The sequence below is a fragment of the Parasteatoda tepidariorum genome, chromosome 8 (genome assembly GCF_982258835.1).
Source record: "Parasteatoda tepidariorum strain Cologne lab strain chromosome 8, Ptep-v5.0, whole genome shotgun sequence".
In the NCBI taxonomy this organism is placed as follows: domain Eukaryota; kingdom Metazoa; phylum Arthropoda; class Arachnida; order Araneae; family Theridiidae; genus Parasteatoda; species Parasteatoda tepidariorum.
In genome coordinates, this window is record NC_141762.1 from 38909481 (window position 1) to 38925993 (window position 16513).

A 16513-nucleotide genomic window follows, 5' to 3' on the forward strand; every position below is an offset into this window, starting at 1 on the left:
AAAAAAACCCCTAAAGTTATCTATCTGAAGTCCGTACCTTTAGTGCTAACAATTACGTTGCATTCTGATGAAGGCTTAATCAGCTTAAAAATTTTAATTTAATTGTAAAAATCATATGTTTTTTCATGTTGAAAAGAATATTGATAAATCTATTGCTAAACTATGATAATTTTTTATTAATGTATAAAATCTGGTAAAATTAAACTTTATAAATTATGTTCTGGTACTGGCTATTAAAATTTTTTGAATCAGATCTTGTAATTATTTTCTAATTTTTTAATAATGTATATTTCATATTGAAGTCAAGTAATTGTTTTTTCTTTCTAATCTTTTCCAAAATGATAAGTTAAAATTTTTGATTTAATTAAATGAATTTGATTGAATTAGCGTTTTTGTTAGGCTACTGTTAACAAAACGCAGAGTGCAGGATAACGTAAAATTGTTGTTAAAAAATATAAGTTTATATTTCAAAAATTGAGACTTATGAGATGAACCACTAGGAAAAGAAAAGTAATCTTTTTTTTTGTTTTTTGCTTTTAGATAGAATTTTTAACAATTTCCCTCTCAATACTTATTGCATTTGCAAATTTGCTTTATAGTATATATTCAAGAGTTTTTATGCCTTTAAATGTTTCATCAGTTATGGGTATATTCTCCAATATTTTTGCTCATCTTCATCGTTTTCATCAACTATCATAGAGAGCAGGCAATAAATCACACGTTGAAGGAAATATAATGGAATGCGTGTTGTAGTCGATAGATTCATGATTAACTTATGAAGATCTCCAAAAATGCATTAACATTAGATACTGAGAAGCAAAAAATCCCAAAAAGCTTTCACAGACAAAAGGATAAAAATGTCAGAAAAGCTGCAAACAGTTAATAAGCAAGTATTTTTTTTATTAAAAAAGGAAATTTCAGAAAAATTTAGAACTTTAAAGTAAAAATTATTTTGACTTTTTAAAAAATCGTATAAAATAGGATTTTTGTCACGGGTAATGTAAAATCCGGTATAATTTGACATCCGCATATGTAATTTTCATGGACCAGCAGAAAACGATATAGGAAGGAAAATAACTTACAATACAGACAATGTAAAACCGGGGTTCCAATATCTTTGAATTGTCTTGAGATAATTAATTTTTGATATAAGTTTTTTTTTTCCTTTAAAGGACACGGTGCGTAGTGTTTTTAAAAAGTGCTTAAAGGTGCTTAGTTTCGATTTTTGGTTTTTAAAAAGCCCTTCTTTTCATTGGGTGTTTTTAAAAAGTGCTTAATTTTCCAATAATTTTACATGTTACAAAATTCTTATCTGTCCGCTAGGGCTGGACGATATAGAAATTTCTTAAATCGATATAATCAACCCTTTTATATCACGATATTAGGTTATATCGATTTAACAATCTAAACGACAAAACTAAGAAATAAATCCACAGTACCCCCTTCCTCTATTCAAATGTATTGTTGTTTTTTTCTTAACTCACTTACAGTCAACTCCTAGTTCACAGAAATTTTGACAAAGTTGTTCTGATTATGAATAATTTTTTGCAGATATTCAAAAGCTTATTTAAATACTACAATTTACTAATTTTACTCTGTAACTTTTCACTAAAGGTATTGGAGAATATTGTTTACCTTTTTCTTTTGCAAATACAAAATAAGAAATAACATAATATATGAATGAATTTTTAAAAGAAGTAATATTTTTAAATGTTTCACTATAAAATAAAACTGCAACATCGAAAGCCTTTCAATTTTATTATTGTAAAAACACAATTAATAAAAATTGTGGCATTGACAAAATCTTCCAGAGCAGTGACTTCATTTCCCTCCAGCATTAGGTGTTTTTTTTTGCTGGATAGTCTTTTAATAACTTGCACAATGGCAACTGGTTTTCTAAAAACCTTATGCACTATTTTGAGGTGCTCCACCAACGTGTGGGACATGCACTTGGCAGCTTTCTCACTTCTATCTGCAACAGTTCTTGAGCATTTTTAAAGTCTATCGACATCTTCCAACTATGGGCAATAGTGTTTTGCAGCTTCTTCACCCTAACTACTGCTTTTTGCAGTAGTGAGTTTTGCAAAGCTCTATTCACACCTATATTTATGCTGTGTCCGAAGCAGGGCATATGTTGTATGTTTAATGCAGAAATCGCTTTCAAAATATTTGAGCCATTGTCTGTCGTACAACAGTTGATCTCTTATATGTTTATATCCCAATCTAATAATTGTTCTTTTAATACCTCATTTATATTGTCAGATGTATGATTTACATCAAAATGCGGACAACTGAGGCAAGGGGATTTTAAGTTCCAATTTTTGTCTGCATAGTGTGCTGTAATAGCAATACTGTATAATATATATTCAAAATTTGAAATTCATATTTTTTTTCTAAGCAATGAATCAAACTATCTTACTTGATTTTATGAAGTGAATTACTATTTATAATTTGTAGTAAGTGGACAATTTTTAAAAGTATCAGGAATATAGTGCTGGAGAACTTTAAATGGTATTCAGACTTTTTATTATTTCCAAAGTAATTTTAATAATAATAATAAAGATTTTATTTAGTATTCAGCATCGCCAACGACGAAAAAAATGAAAAAAATATTTTTGAACAACCAGTATAATCAAAAACTGTAAATATTTTTAACTTCTACAACATGTTATAGCTTTGATAAAAAAGTTTGGATGAATTTCAACAGAAATAGCATGTATTTTCACAAAAATATGAAAATTATTTTTTTTTTTTACTTATGTTCATTGCTATCTGTTTGTTTCAACTAAATGATTTTTTCTGAAAAAGGAGGGTGCAATTTTCTCTAGTTACCAAAACAGCAATTATGTGTTTGGGACACAGAATTTAAAATTTAATGAAGTGAACAGATTTAGTGATAGATTCACCCGGCAATGACAAAAAAGAAGTATACCAGTAATAAGATGCAATTTCCTTTTATTCCAAATTTAATTTTTTAGTAAAATACGTTTAAGGTAAGATTTTCCATATCAGCTCCAAAGTAATCGCTAAGCATCGGTGACTTCCGGCAGCAGCACGCAAGAAACTAAATAAAAACTACACCACAAAAAAAGGCTAATTTGAAAGTTAAAACTCGTTAACTTCCCCTTTTAATATTTTTTTACAATTGATTCCAAGTAAAACAAAACTGCAATTTCAGTTGACGCAAGAAAACAGGTACCGAACAATACGAAAATAGACCCGTAATGCACGTGCCTTAAAAAGATAAATCTCTAAACTTAATATTATGCACGCGAGAAACTACAAAAAAATAATAATAAATTTAAAAAAAAAACAAAAAAAAAAAACATCACGATACACGTCTTATTCGAAAGGTGAAAGGCGCATGCATTATGGGCCTATTTCCAAACGATATGGAAATAGCCCCGTAATGCGCCATAAAAAGATAAATCTCCCAACATTTATAAAAAACACGCGAGAAATTAACGAAAAAGAATAATAATAAATAAAAAGATCACAAAAAAAGGCAGTTAAGAAAGATAAAATTAGTAAATTTCCTAAACGTTTTTTTACAATTTATTCCAATTAAAACAAAACACCAATTTTATTTAGCGACTTCAGTTAGCGCGAGCAAACAGAAACCGAACGGTACCGAAAGAATTAATGTAGCATACACGCTGAAAGAAACCCCGGTAAGATATTTAAAGATATTACGGAAAGAAACTCCGTAATGCATGTGCCTTAAAAAAGACAAATCTCTAAATTTTATACGAGTATTACACACGCGAGACGCTGCAAAATGATAATAAATAAAAACATCACAGGAAGAGTTTAATTCGAAAGGTGAAACTCGTTAACTCCTTCCGGGCAAGTCACTAAATATTTTTTAACAATTTATTTTAAGTAAATCAAAACACCAATTTTATTTGGCGTTTTCAGTTAGTGCGAGCAAGCAGGTAGCGAACGATACAAAAATTACCCCGTAATTCATGTGCCATAAAAGATAAATCTCTCAATTATATAATAAATATTTTTAATAAGGATTTTATATATAATATTTGAGAAATACTAATTTTTTAACGCTATATTTGTAAGAAATTTCTTTAAATAGTTTGAAATGATTAGTTTAAAAACAAAATTCTCAATGCAAAAGAGAAAAAATATAACACCTATTTCAGAAATCAGGATATGTAAAATTGAAGATGGGAATTTTCCTTCCTGCACGAGCAAGATATCCTAAAATCGGAATTCTAAAGAGAAGACAATCACATTCACTTGGTGGCAAAAAATCCTCCGCAAATATCGATATAAACTTGAAATCTGAATGAGGAGATTCAACTGCACCGATCCCTGCTATATCGGAGTTTCTTTTTCAACCGCCAAATATCGATATAACCTAGTGAATAAGTTTTGAATGAAGAGATTCAATAGCCCATTCCGATTTAACTATACCAACCCCTGCACCAGATGTGATTTTGGCAAATAGCCAAAGAAGTTGAATGCACGTGTTACCGGGAGAATGAGTTGATAGTTGGCCTTGAATCTTTCCCTTATGCTACGGCAGATTGGACTCTGTTCTGTACATTCTCGCAATGATTAAACCGGTGTTTCACTGCATCGGAGAGAGCAACGGCGATTTAGCGTTTGCTCTCATGAATAAATCGATTTAGTAGAGTCGAAATGCTCACTCCGGAATTTTGTTGAAGATGAAATGGATAAATTGGTATTACGATGTTGGAGTTAAATCGATATATTGTCTTACATCGGTATAAAGCCCAGTCCTACTGTCCGCATGTGCATATTCAGAGTTGGGATCTGTGAGATTATTGCACTCTCATATGCAACTCTGCTGCATTTTGTAATTCTCAATTTGAGGCTTCATTTTCCTCCCTCCGAAATCAAATTGAAAAATCTCTTAATCATTTTATAATGGCTAAGATAAACAAGAAAAGAGTTCTTTGTCAGAGACTAGTTATTTTATCATGATCATGTAAAGTCTGAAAATTATTTTGCATTTTGTTAAAATATTTAGAGTGCTTTAAAATAATGTTTGAGTGCTTGAAATGTGCTTATTTTTTGTCGAAAGATTTGGTTACGAACCCTGAAGAAAATAATTTTAATCTGTTTTTATAGATATGTTATAAAATATTTCTCTTACAAAATGTGCATTCATTTATTGTAGGAAAGAGCAGCAGTTAAAATGGTGCTTATTCAAGATGGTCCTCAGCAGACTTCTCAAGAGAAACCTTTAAGAATCACCGGAGAACCAGATAAATGTGAAGTAAGTAATTAAACTATTTTTGCATATTTCAAGTAATTAAAATATTTTGGCATATTTCAATCTAAGAATGTGTACTATGAAAAAAAAAGTCACCTACTTAATGCGTTATTAAATCTTAATATTATATTTTACTTTTTAGTATGCCAAACAGTTAGTAATGGATCTTATCACGGAAAAAGAATTAGAAGTAAGTTTCGAGAACAGTGATTAAGATCTTTAACAACTTGTAGGTTAAACATTGAGCATAATTTTTATTTCTAGACTCTACAAAGAGGTTTTGAGGGAACTAATGAATATGGTAGTTCTGCAGGTGGTCAAAGATCAGGCAACACACATGAAGTAAGTAATTCTTGCCAAATTTTGATTTTCCATTTTTTATTAAAATACTTAAAACAGTTTTATTATTGAAAAGATTTGTAAAAGATGCTCTTCGAGAATCATTTCATGAATTAAGATTTTGTTAGAAATTGAACAAAATGACAAATTGTTATTCGAGTATATTGTTGGATAAGTGGAGAAATAAGATTTTAAATTATATTCTTTAGAGTTTAAGAATAGTATAAAGTAAAAAATAGTTGTTTTTCAAGATAAATTCAATATCCTATTTAATTTAATCTGGTTGATATAATTTATTTTTCTTTTTTAGTTTTATTGTCATGTTAATTTCAAAAATTTGGTCTCATATTTTAAATTAAGTTGAGAATATCCTAATAATTGCTGTGGTTACTAATTTAAAGATATTGTTTAATAAAAGTATAATAATCTGCTACAAGATGTGGATGCATCCCTAAACAATTAACGCTTGGGCCTGTGCTATACTTTGCCACCTCTTCAAATGCGATAAAATTGTAAATTTGTCAAATGATTTTTTTCCATTGGAAAGAAAATATATGCTATAACTATATCCTCAAAATTATTTTGTCGAAGCTAAGCAGTATTTTTTTATTCAATTACAGTAATTTGTGGTGATAACCTATTAGAATTGAGTCAAAATAATATAAGCCTCAAATAAACTAATGTAAAATTGTTTTCTATGGGGGGGGGGGAATAATCATAAAACGTAGTTAAGATTTGCATTTGGCGAAGAGTTTCGAAAATTGGCAAACACTTTTGATATTTAGCTAATTTACTGGCTAATAGTTTGAAATTCTTGGCGCAAGCCTTGTATATTTAAAGAAAGAAAGAAAAATTTTAAACTTGAGAGGGCAGTTTTATGTTATCCATATTTGCCTCCTGTTCTGATTAAAAAATTCTTTCATATTTGTTTAGATTTTTTCCCCTTGATTTTTTCTTATTTTTTTAAACAAATTGGCATCTATGCAAACATACAATTAAAAGCTTTATTTTGTCCCGTTACAGCTTCAGCAATACAACTTATTGATACTTTCAGGCATTATCACATTTTACATGTATTAATGTATTTTTTTAATGTTTAGATCATGGTTCCGAAACAAGCTGTTGGTGTTGTTATTGGTAAAGGTGGTGATATGATTAAAAAGATACAACAAGACTCTGGTGCGAGAGTTCAGTTCCTAAATGTGAAAGAGGAAGGTCCTGAAGATAAAGTCTGTGTGGTCACTGGTACTCCTGAACAGATCCAGGCTGCAAGCTCATTTATCAGTGACCTCATCCAAAGTGTACTGGTGAATATTTATTTTAACTAGCTGCATGCATGTATGGAAAATACTGCCTAAGCACGGTTCATATGTCCTTAAATTTTGACATGAGGTTGCCTCATAATCCCATTTACTTTTTTATCTATATATATTTATTTTAGTTTCAGAAATATAAAACTCCATAGCTTTTAAACTATTAAGTTACTTTAGGGTGATTCCATCATTTCGGAGCATTATTATATTTGCCAACTTAAAAAGATATAACATACTTAGAGAAAATCAAGCAGTTCTAATAATTTACATTAAAATTATTCTTAATTTTATTTACACTTTAATTTTTAATAAATTTCATTAGCTAATTTATTATTATTTTTTTAAATTAGGTATTGTGTGTAACAGATATAACGACAAATATAACAGTTTCTATCAACAGTTAAAAGTTAATCACATGCCTGCAGTTCAGTTGAAAAGGAGTTAAAATCAATAAGTACTGGTTAATTCCTTACTTTTAAAATATGCTTAGTGGTGGTTCTGCTAGGCTTTGAAAACTCTATCTATTTATCAATGGATGGATTTGAATTCTCTGTCTATTTATCAATGGATTAATATGTACATTCATATTTATTGATACATAAAACAAAGAATTTTAAAACAAGATAGTTATATTTGAACAATTTAAAGTTTTTAATTATTACTGATTAAATGCCTGCACCAAGGAAAAGCAACAATATAATATGACCCTCAGAATTATTATAATTTTCTCTTTCAGCAAATAATAAAGAAGAAAGAGAAAAATTATCTTACGATTTTTGGCATTTTTGAAGTGTTGTAGCACAAAAGTGAAATAACAATAAGATACTCTAAAGAAAAAGTTATTTAAATTTAAAGAAACTTACACCATTAGAAAAATTGAATTTTTTGTGCATAATCCTTTTTAAAAAATAAAAGTTAATAATAATTCATAAAAGTTAATTGAAAGTTTTTTGCAAAATATGATTTATTTAGTATTTTGTTTATATGATTGAGTTATATATAAAATATAAAATATTATCTCTTAAATTATGCTTGTTTTTTTTCAAGTTTTCTTTTTAATTTGTAATTTTAAAATTAAAAATAAATATTAATAGTTCGTGGAATAGCTAAATTAACCATTTAATCTTAATAAGTTTGATATTTAACAGGTTAAAATAAACTGAAAATACTTTTTAGTTTAAACTTTATTCTTAACAGTAGACTTAACTTTATTCTTAACAGTAGAAAATTGATTACCAGCTTTAGTAGTTATTCTTTTTTGGATTTTGTTTTGAATTTTATTTGTTACTAAATTTTAATTATATAAATCAAAAATTCTTTTTAATAAAATGATCATTTTGTTTATTTATTTACTTATTTTTACTGTATACTAGTTTTCAAAAGGTTTTACGTTTTTTAATAGATGAAACTGGAGAGTTAGATAACACGGGCGCTCACTGTGTGTGACTGCATCCGTGGAAACTCTTAAATTAATTTTTTAAAACTTTTTTTTTATTAACGGAAGTGTTAGATTTTTTAAAAAATATTATAAATTCAAAGCTTTCTTCTATGAAATTTCTGACATTCTCAATTTGTAAAAATATATTATTAAAATTTTTTAAATAGATAATCCAATTTGTGTTAAAAGTGGTCGATAAATCAGACATCACTATTCCCGTCAAGGTTATTTATCACCATCATGATTAATTTTCACTTAATTTGTAAATTACACATCACAATTTTGTTCTTATTTGCAAGTCACATATATAATTGATTCATGCATACACGACATCACAATTCCTATTCACACGGCTTAAAAATTGCTCAACGCATTTGTATTTGCGCAGTTTAAGCACTCAATATTATAATTTGTAGTTACGTTTTTTTTTAATTTTTTAAATTCATCTCATTACACTTTTACACCATTTTAATTAAAACATCAGTTTTCATATTTTCGGGTTTGAAAAGTTATTGCTATTTATATTCTTACAATTTAAAAATAACATATCTCTTCTAAATTCAGATTAGAATTTGTGCTGCTTCTTAAAATTTGTAGACAATCACCTCTTTCGTGGATAACTGTTGATATCTATCTTCCAAATGTATATGTATTTATAATATTTAACAAATATTTAATTTTTTAATTTGCTCTGTATAGAATAAATTGTTTAATTGAAATTTAGTAAATTGGAATATAGGCAATGAATTATGCATGATATTACTTAATCACAATTTGCTGTATCAAAATTTTCCAAATGTTATTTTCCATGCATGTTTTAAGTTTAATTTTGTTTTCTCTTATGACAGTTATACCTAGTGTTTTATATTTCGCATGGCTGTGGATGGCATTCTGTTTTGGAGATTATTTTTTTATTATCGAAATAATCACCAGCCATAATGCTACTGATTGGCATTTATACTTGCATCAAATTTAATCCTAATAAAATTTGAAATTTTACCTACGTGCATTGTATATAATCAGATTGTAAGCCCTTTAAGTTAAAATTTATTTTCACACATATTTTTCGTCTTGTTTGATAATTAGCTTATAAATTTCAATATTTATGCTTAATGTTCTTTTTCTTTTACATTTTTATCATGTAATTTTTTTTTGATGTTTTTATTCTTTAAAAAAAATTCATTTAGGATTATATTTTGTTTTCATAAACTGGTATATATTTGCATTGAAATGAATTTTAAAAAATATACTGTCACAAGAGTAACAAAAATGTAACTTTTTATGCAGTGTTTGTGATTGTCTTTATGTGTTAAATATTTTATTTTTTTATTGCTTTAAAATCACAAATCAAATTTTTTTTTTTTATTTTAAAAAGTGTGTGTTATTGATTAGTCTTTAAAATTATCAGTTTGGCTAATTCAAGCTTTCTGAAATTTGTGTTACTTTCTCATTTATGTTGGGTTGTAATAGATTAAATGTAAGTTTTAGTAAACTATATTTATCTAGCTAACTCTAGTAGTTGTACACAATACTCCAGTTGTACAAAGCTATTTCTAGAAGCTAATTTTAGAATTTTATAGTGTTATAAACAGGTTTAAATATTAGAATGTGAGAGAGAGGCGTTAATGTCATCTAAATATTTTTCTTAGCTGTCAACAGTTCAGCTCTGCTAAATTTTAACCACAATATTTATCCTTTTTTTTTAAATCTTAGTATTGAAAAACTTTTCCAGAATATAAATATTCTGAAAGTGCATGCACAGCACCTAAACTTGATATACATTTATATTATACCAAAATAGTTTAACCACTTAAATGCACAAACAGTATTTTTTTAACTTAGCAGCTTTAGTTTTTTAAAATCAGTAATCACTTTCTAAATGTAATGATAAAACTATTTATAAGTATTGCAAATTGTCAAGAAAATTTCTATTGTGTTTATTTTTAAAATCTGACTGTCTGCTCCATCCAAGTTTTACATCATTCCACCACATATCAATTGTAGAATGCTGATCGTGGTTTATTAAACTAGGTCTATATAGATGTATAAATACATCTGCTGATACTTGGAGCTTGTTCTTACTCCCAACTTCCCAGCAGTTGTGTAACTCAGTCTGGAGGGAATTTAAGAAACAATGGTATTTTAAAAGTTGGGAGAATGATTACCGGGTGTAATTTTCTAGTCATCCAAGTTAAATTTTTCGATGATAATTTAGATTAATGACTGTTTATTTTAAGCCCTAATTATTTTGTTCATAAATAATTGTGGCATCTGTTATTTAAGAACATTTTCTACTACTAAGGATAAATTAATTTTTAGAAGTTCCAACTATCTCAATTTATCAATAAGTTTCCTGGTCAAAATTATGGTCTTACGGTTGAGTTATAAGAAATACAATTTTCGAATATTTGTTAAGCTGCGATAATTTTTTTCTACTACCGTAACAATTTTAAAAACTGTGATTAAAAGAAAAACAATTCGATTATAATAAGAGAACAAACAAATAAATCTCATCTTTCTCCCTCCCAACAAAATATTCTGAAGTGCTGTGTGTAAGTTACTTTTGGTTCAAATGGAAGATGATAAAAGAAAGCAGTAAGGCTAGTTCTAATTCTTACCAAAAGCTAGAGCATTGATTCCAAGTGATCAATTTAATTTTATCAATGAAATATAAAATTTCAGTGCTGTATAATTTTTAACTTAGTACCTTTTAAGTAAGTGTTACTTTTTTTTATTAAATAGTAAATTTGTGAATGAATTTTATTAATATAATGCGTTTAGAGAATTAAGCAGCATATATACATAAAAAAGTTGCCTTAATTTGAATTTTGAAAATGCTAACCTTATATGTTTCTGTGTTATTGTACTTCTGATTACTTATAGCTAGTTTGGAAAGTTGACACCTCTAAATTTGTTTTTGATTATTCAAAATTATGAATTTAAATTATATAATTTTTAAAAACAAATCCAATATAAATTATTGTAATTTAAATTTTTTGTTAGACTTTGTAATAGAAAGAATGACACAAAGCTTTAATATTTTATATTGTTCTGCCTAACTAATTAACTTAGTGTATCACAACTATGGGTTTATGACACTCAAAAAATATTTGGAATTATTTGCAAAATCAAAACATTAAGAAATTGGAAAAGGTGTATGATAGAAGAAAATATTAATTTCTTCAATGAGAGAGCTTAAGTTTTGCATTAATTGGCAAGTTCTATTGCTAAGAAACATTGACAGAGACTCTAGTTGTAGATTTTCTGAAGTAAACATGCAATTTCGCCTTTGACCAACAATTTAGAGTCTGAACTTTTCATTCTGAACAAACCTATGTTCCAGCATTAAAAAAAATTTTATGGTGTTTTTAAATTCTGATCCCTAGTGATTTGAAATAAAACTTGCAAAAAAAAAAAAAAAATGCTAGCATAAAATTATGTGTCTAAGAAAACCTCCTTATTATAAAAAACATAATGAATCCCTAAAGTTTTCTTTCATGCACATACATTCCCTCTATTTGCTGCCCCGATTACCAAAGTAAAGTTATACGTTTTTCAGATTAAACATTGTTTAAAATTCCTTTGATATTTATCAATCTTGTCATAGCAACTATTTTCAAGTGTTCGATGTTGCATTAAAATATAGAACAGTAGTTATGGAGACAAGATATCCTGTCATGGTTGTTTTTTTCTTTTATTCTTTTTTTTCTAATCAAGTGAGTGGATATAGCCCTATTGTTGACAGATTGCCAAAGCTTCATAAAAGTTACCAACTCCATTTAAATTAAACGAAATTTGAAATTAATTGCTACTTTATGCTGGCAAATTGTTGTTACTTTGGCTTTCAAAATTGACTGAGATTAAAACTCAATAGCAATATAAATAAAATCAATCTCTATAAAGAATTTTTTTTTGTATGTATGTAATTTACCATAACACACGATCAGAACCCTCCAAGACAACATCTAGCTATTGCTTCATTGATCTAGTATTAACAAACTTTCTATTGATATTTGATTTAATAAACATCAGGTGAAATAAATTTTATTGCAGTGTATTTGACTAAAACATTTACACATTTGCAGCTATAATCTAGTAAATTTAAGCCCAATTGCAAGTTTAATCAAAATATTGAATTGATAAACCATTAACTCAATTTTTTTTTATTTAAAGGGAATGATAAATAATAATGCTTTGTTATTATAAATATTTTTGTTTTGATATGAATTAAACATAGTTAATTATTCAAATTATGAATTATCAAAAGGATCAATAACTACAAATTTTCATTAATACGTTTTTCTCCTATGTTTGTGTCAATTTACAACAAGCTATTGTTTGATCACATTAGGTCATTTCCTAGGAATATGTTCAGTTTTGAAATTTTTCAATAATAAATGTAATATGATTTTTTTTTTTTTTTTTTTTTTTTTTGCTTTTGAGAACATCAAAGCTGATCTTGTGAAATTTCTTAAAAGAATGCTATGTAATTAATGTTTATTTTTTTATTAATAAAATGATTTTAATTCTGTGCTGACTAACAATAATGAAGTACCTATTTTGTGAAAATTTAGACATAATTTGTAAAATTTAAAAACTATATTAAAAAAATAACACAAAAATATGGTAAAATACGAAAATATTTTCAAAAAGATTTAAATATTTTTTAAAATATGTTAAAAAGTATTTTGCGAAACTACCGTTTTTCTTAAAATTGAATTTGTGAAACTGCCACTTAACGGCAGTAAATTTAGCCCTAGAAAGACCCCTGTAAGAGCACTTTTTCAGTTAAATAAAAACTACAGTAAAAGCACTAAGATAAATAAATTTATCAATACAGCTGATGTTACCAAATTACTGGTTTATATTTGAACCTTGTGTTATTGAATTCATGCAATTAGATTCTGTTCAATCCAATTACTACTGTAACGACGATTCTGATATTTGACTGTATGAAAACGGCAAGAGTAATGTTTAAATTTTAGCTGACCTCACTTTACTTGCCAGCCTACCGAAAATCTAACAATAATCTGTCATTTACTAATAGTAACCTATTGGAAAACATTTAAAGTAAAATGGTAGGTAAATATTTAAAGTAAAGTAATAACATTTAAAATAAAGTAAATTGCAATTATCAACCATGATATTCTGGCATTTGAATGATTGATAGTCAAGTGATATTGTTTTGCCTCTTACTGAGACATCCTAATTAAACTTAACAGCAGGGTTGGCAGGTTTTTGACATGTGACAGTTTTTGACAGTTTAAACCATGGTTTAAACCGTCACGTCCAAAACCTCACTGTCAAAAATGTCGAAAATGTCAAAAACCTATATTCATATGTGAAATTTAATTAATACATAAAATTTATATATTTTTTAAAGGATAGTGTTTCTAAATATGTTCTAGAAAAAATAAATTTAAAATTTTGAAGAAACACTTATATTTTGAATAGTAACCAAAATCTTGTACTTTTGAAAACTCACATCTTTTGTAATATTATGTATTCATTTTCACGTGTTATTGAAAATCTGCAGTGATATTATTAAGAAATTTATTTATAACCTAATTTAGTGTATAGTATAGATTATACTAAAAATTAGACATTTTTAAAGATAAACATTAGCAGTTTTGTACATTAGACATCTTCTTTTAAAGAAAAATCTTTTTAATATTCTTTTAAGTCTACTTAATAATCTTTCTAACATAAGACAATACAAATTTAAGTGCTTTCTGTTAAATACACAGAGTAGTTAGTGTCGATTTACAGTATATTCAGCCTATTCATTTACTATGCTGAAAATTTAGTTTATCCAAATACTTGTGAATTTCATTTTGCTGAATACGATATAGTTTTGTTGAATATCTAAATATTCAGCTGTTGAATAATTACTTCTTGCTTTCAAGATATGCATTATTTGTATTCTTAATACAAGTAGAGAAAAAAAAATTAAGAGATAAAAATTGTTTTAAAATGATAAGTGTAATAATTATAAATAAATATAATAAGCAATATGAATTATATTTATCATTATTCATAAATATAACTACTTTTAAATTCAAATTAACATACTGGATAATAAAGATATTCGGTATAACATTAAAAAATTTTTTTTATACACTTGTATCTTATATCAAGTTTGTATTTATACAACATAACTTGTAAGTTCCTTATAAATATTAGTTATATGTTCTTTATATGTCAAAAATGCATAGAGTAATAAACTTTTAATTTTCTTAAGTATCAAAAAGAAAAAAATTTTTTTTTTTAAATATAAATATTTAAACAATTTTTGTGCAAAATTTTTCTGCACATGCATTTGAATATAAATTTCTGAGATTTTAAATCTGTTATTTTACCTTAATTTTAATTAAAAAATATTTTAAAGCCTGCTGATTACCTATAGTATAATTAAATTTCAATATAATGCATGGCAACTGTTGGTAGTTTTGAAGTTTATATATTCTCTTGGCAAACTTCAGTTTTTGACATTTTTGACGGGTTTTTGACGGTTTAAACCAGTATTATACCCTTGTCATGTCAAAAACCACTTTTTGACGTCAAAAATCCAACCCTGCTTAACAGAAAATTATGAATGATTTTTTTCCCCATGATATTGTTATTTATATTAGACAAGATATTTTAGTTAATTGTTTTGAGTTGCTTCTCATTGTTTATTTTTATATACTCACAAAATCAATTTCAAAAAGTCTCCAATGATCTGACAGTTATGAGTGCGTAGTGAGAGTGGTGTAGTGTGGTTGTCTCGATTCTGGTTGGTTCTTAAAATGTGGTATTTCTTTACATTAGCAACTGTTCTTTGTTCTTTCCATTCTATTTTGAGTAAGCCAAGCCCATCGGGTATCAATTCTCTTAGGTGACACATTCTATATTCTTACACAAAGATTTCAATTCTTCCATGCATCAACCATGTGGAACATGAACAAACTAACTATGCATCAAAATTGCCAGGTGCACAAATAAAATATATCATGGCTATAATAAAATACGTAAATAATAAATCTTGGTTAAGTAAAAGACGTAGACAAGAAAGAAATATATTTCAAAAAATACGATGTGCAATGTAGCGCTGTATTTAATTAACTTCACAATGGTTAGCATCCTAATTTGTATGGAGAAACTCTTATCTCACAAAATTTCGCTTTTAAAGCTCTGTTGTCATAGATCACATGTAAGTAATTGTAGTTATGAATCTTGAATTAACCATCATTAAATAGTATCAATCATTTTAATAGATCAAATCACACCTCAATCCAGAAATCTGCAAAGACTCATTAGTTTTCCAAGCCGTTACACCGCCAGGAAACTGGGTCGTCATTAGTAGTGAATTTCAGACTTGATAATAGCTTCATAATGTCACTCTAATGTGACGTTTAATAAAAACATACCTCAGAAGGTGTATCCTGTCTACTTATTTATTTTAAAATGTTATTAAGTGTAACTACTGGGAATTTTACTATTTTTTTTTTTAAATTATCTTATTTTATTTATTAAAGTTAAATTGTTTTATTTCTGTTATATATTTTTAAATATTGTCTTACAAGTCTTACTGTTCATTCAAATATAATATATGTATATTCTAAGATAATAATGTGTTCATAAATAAGCAATCATAAGTTAACAAAATTCTTTCTGTAGGTCAGAGATCAACAAAATGTTGGTCGAGGTAGAGGACGTGGAAGAGGTGACGGCAATCCTAATTTTGGTAATAATCCAAGAAATAGACCTGATTTGCCTGAAATTCACTATGCTGTTCCTGCTAACAAGTGTGGTCTAGTCATTGGCAAAGGTACAATTCCTTTAAATCATTGCTTTGTGGTGTGTTTTCTTTAAAATATTAATGTATCAATAATGCAATTTATCAAGTGTCACATGAGTTTGACTTCTTTAAAATAGGTGGTGACACTGTAAAGAATATTAACCAAACATCTGGAGCTTATGTGTCACTTTCTGCATTGCCGCCTCCTAACTCACAAGAAAAAGTATTTGTTATTAAAGGGCAACCTCAACAAATAGAACATGCAAAAGAGCTTATTAATGAAAGAATTGGTGGTGTTGGTAATGTTGTAAGTAGATTAAATATCATTTTGTTTAGTAATGAAATATTTTGTGTTATTTTCCTTTATAACTGTTGCTACTTTTTAA

General features: G+C 27.2%; 1 protein-coding gene across 12 annotated transcripts in view; it reads left to right on the plus strand.

Annotated features, from left to right (window-relative positions):
• Positions 1–16513, plus strand: part of LOC107437386 (far upstream element-binding protein 1) — a 33231-nt gene that overhangs the window by 7772 nt on the left and 8946 nt on the right. For 7 of the 12 annotated variants that reach the window (XR_011636867.2, XR_011636868.2, XR_011636869.2 and 4 more), the window contains exons 8-13: positions 5162–5260; positions 5400–5447; positions 5522–5599; positions 6697–6897; positions 16007–16157; positions 16265–16434. Coding sequence is in view for 5 of the 12 variants with exons in the window: in XM_043042374.3 (XP_042898308.2) it covers positions 5162–5260; positions 5400–5447; positions 5522–5599; positions 6697–6897; positions 16007–16157; positions 16265–16434 (747 nt within the window). In the remaining 7 variants the exon portion in view is untranslated. Of the gene's footprint in view, positions 1–5161; positions 5261–5399; positions 5448–5521; positions 5600–6696; positions 6904–16006; positions 16158–16264; positions 16435–16513 lie in introns of all 12 variants that reach the window. The other 5 variants (XR_006225168.3, XR_006225169.3, XR_006225170.3 and 2 more) reach the window with 1 other exon arrangement.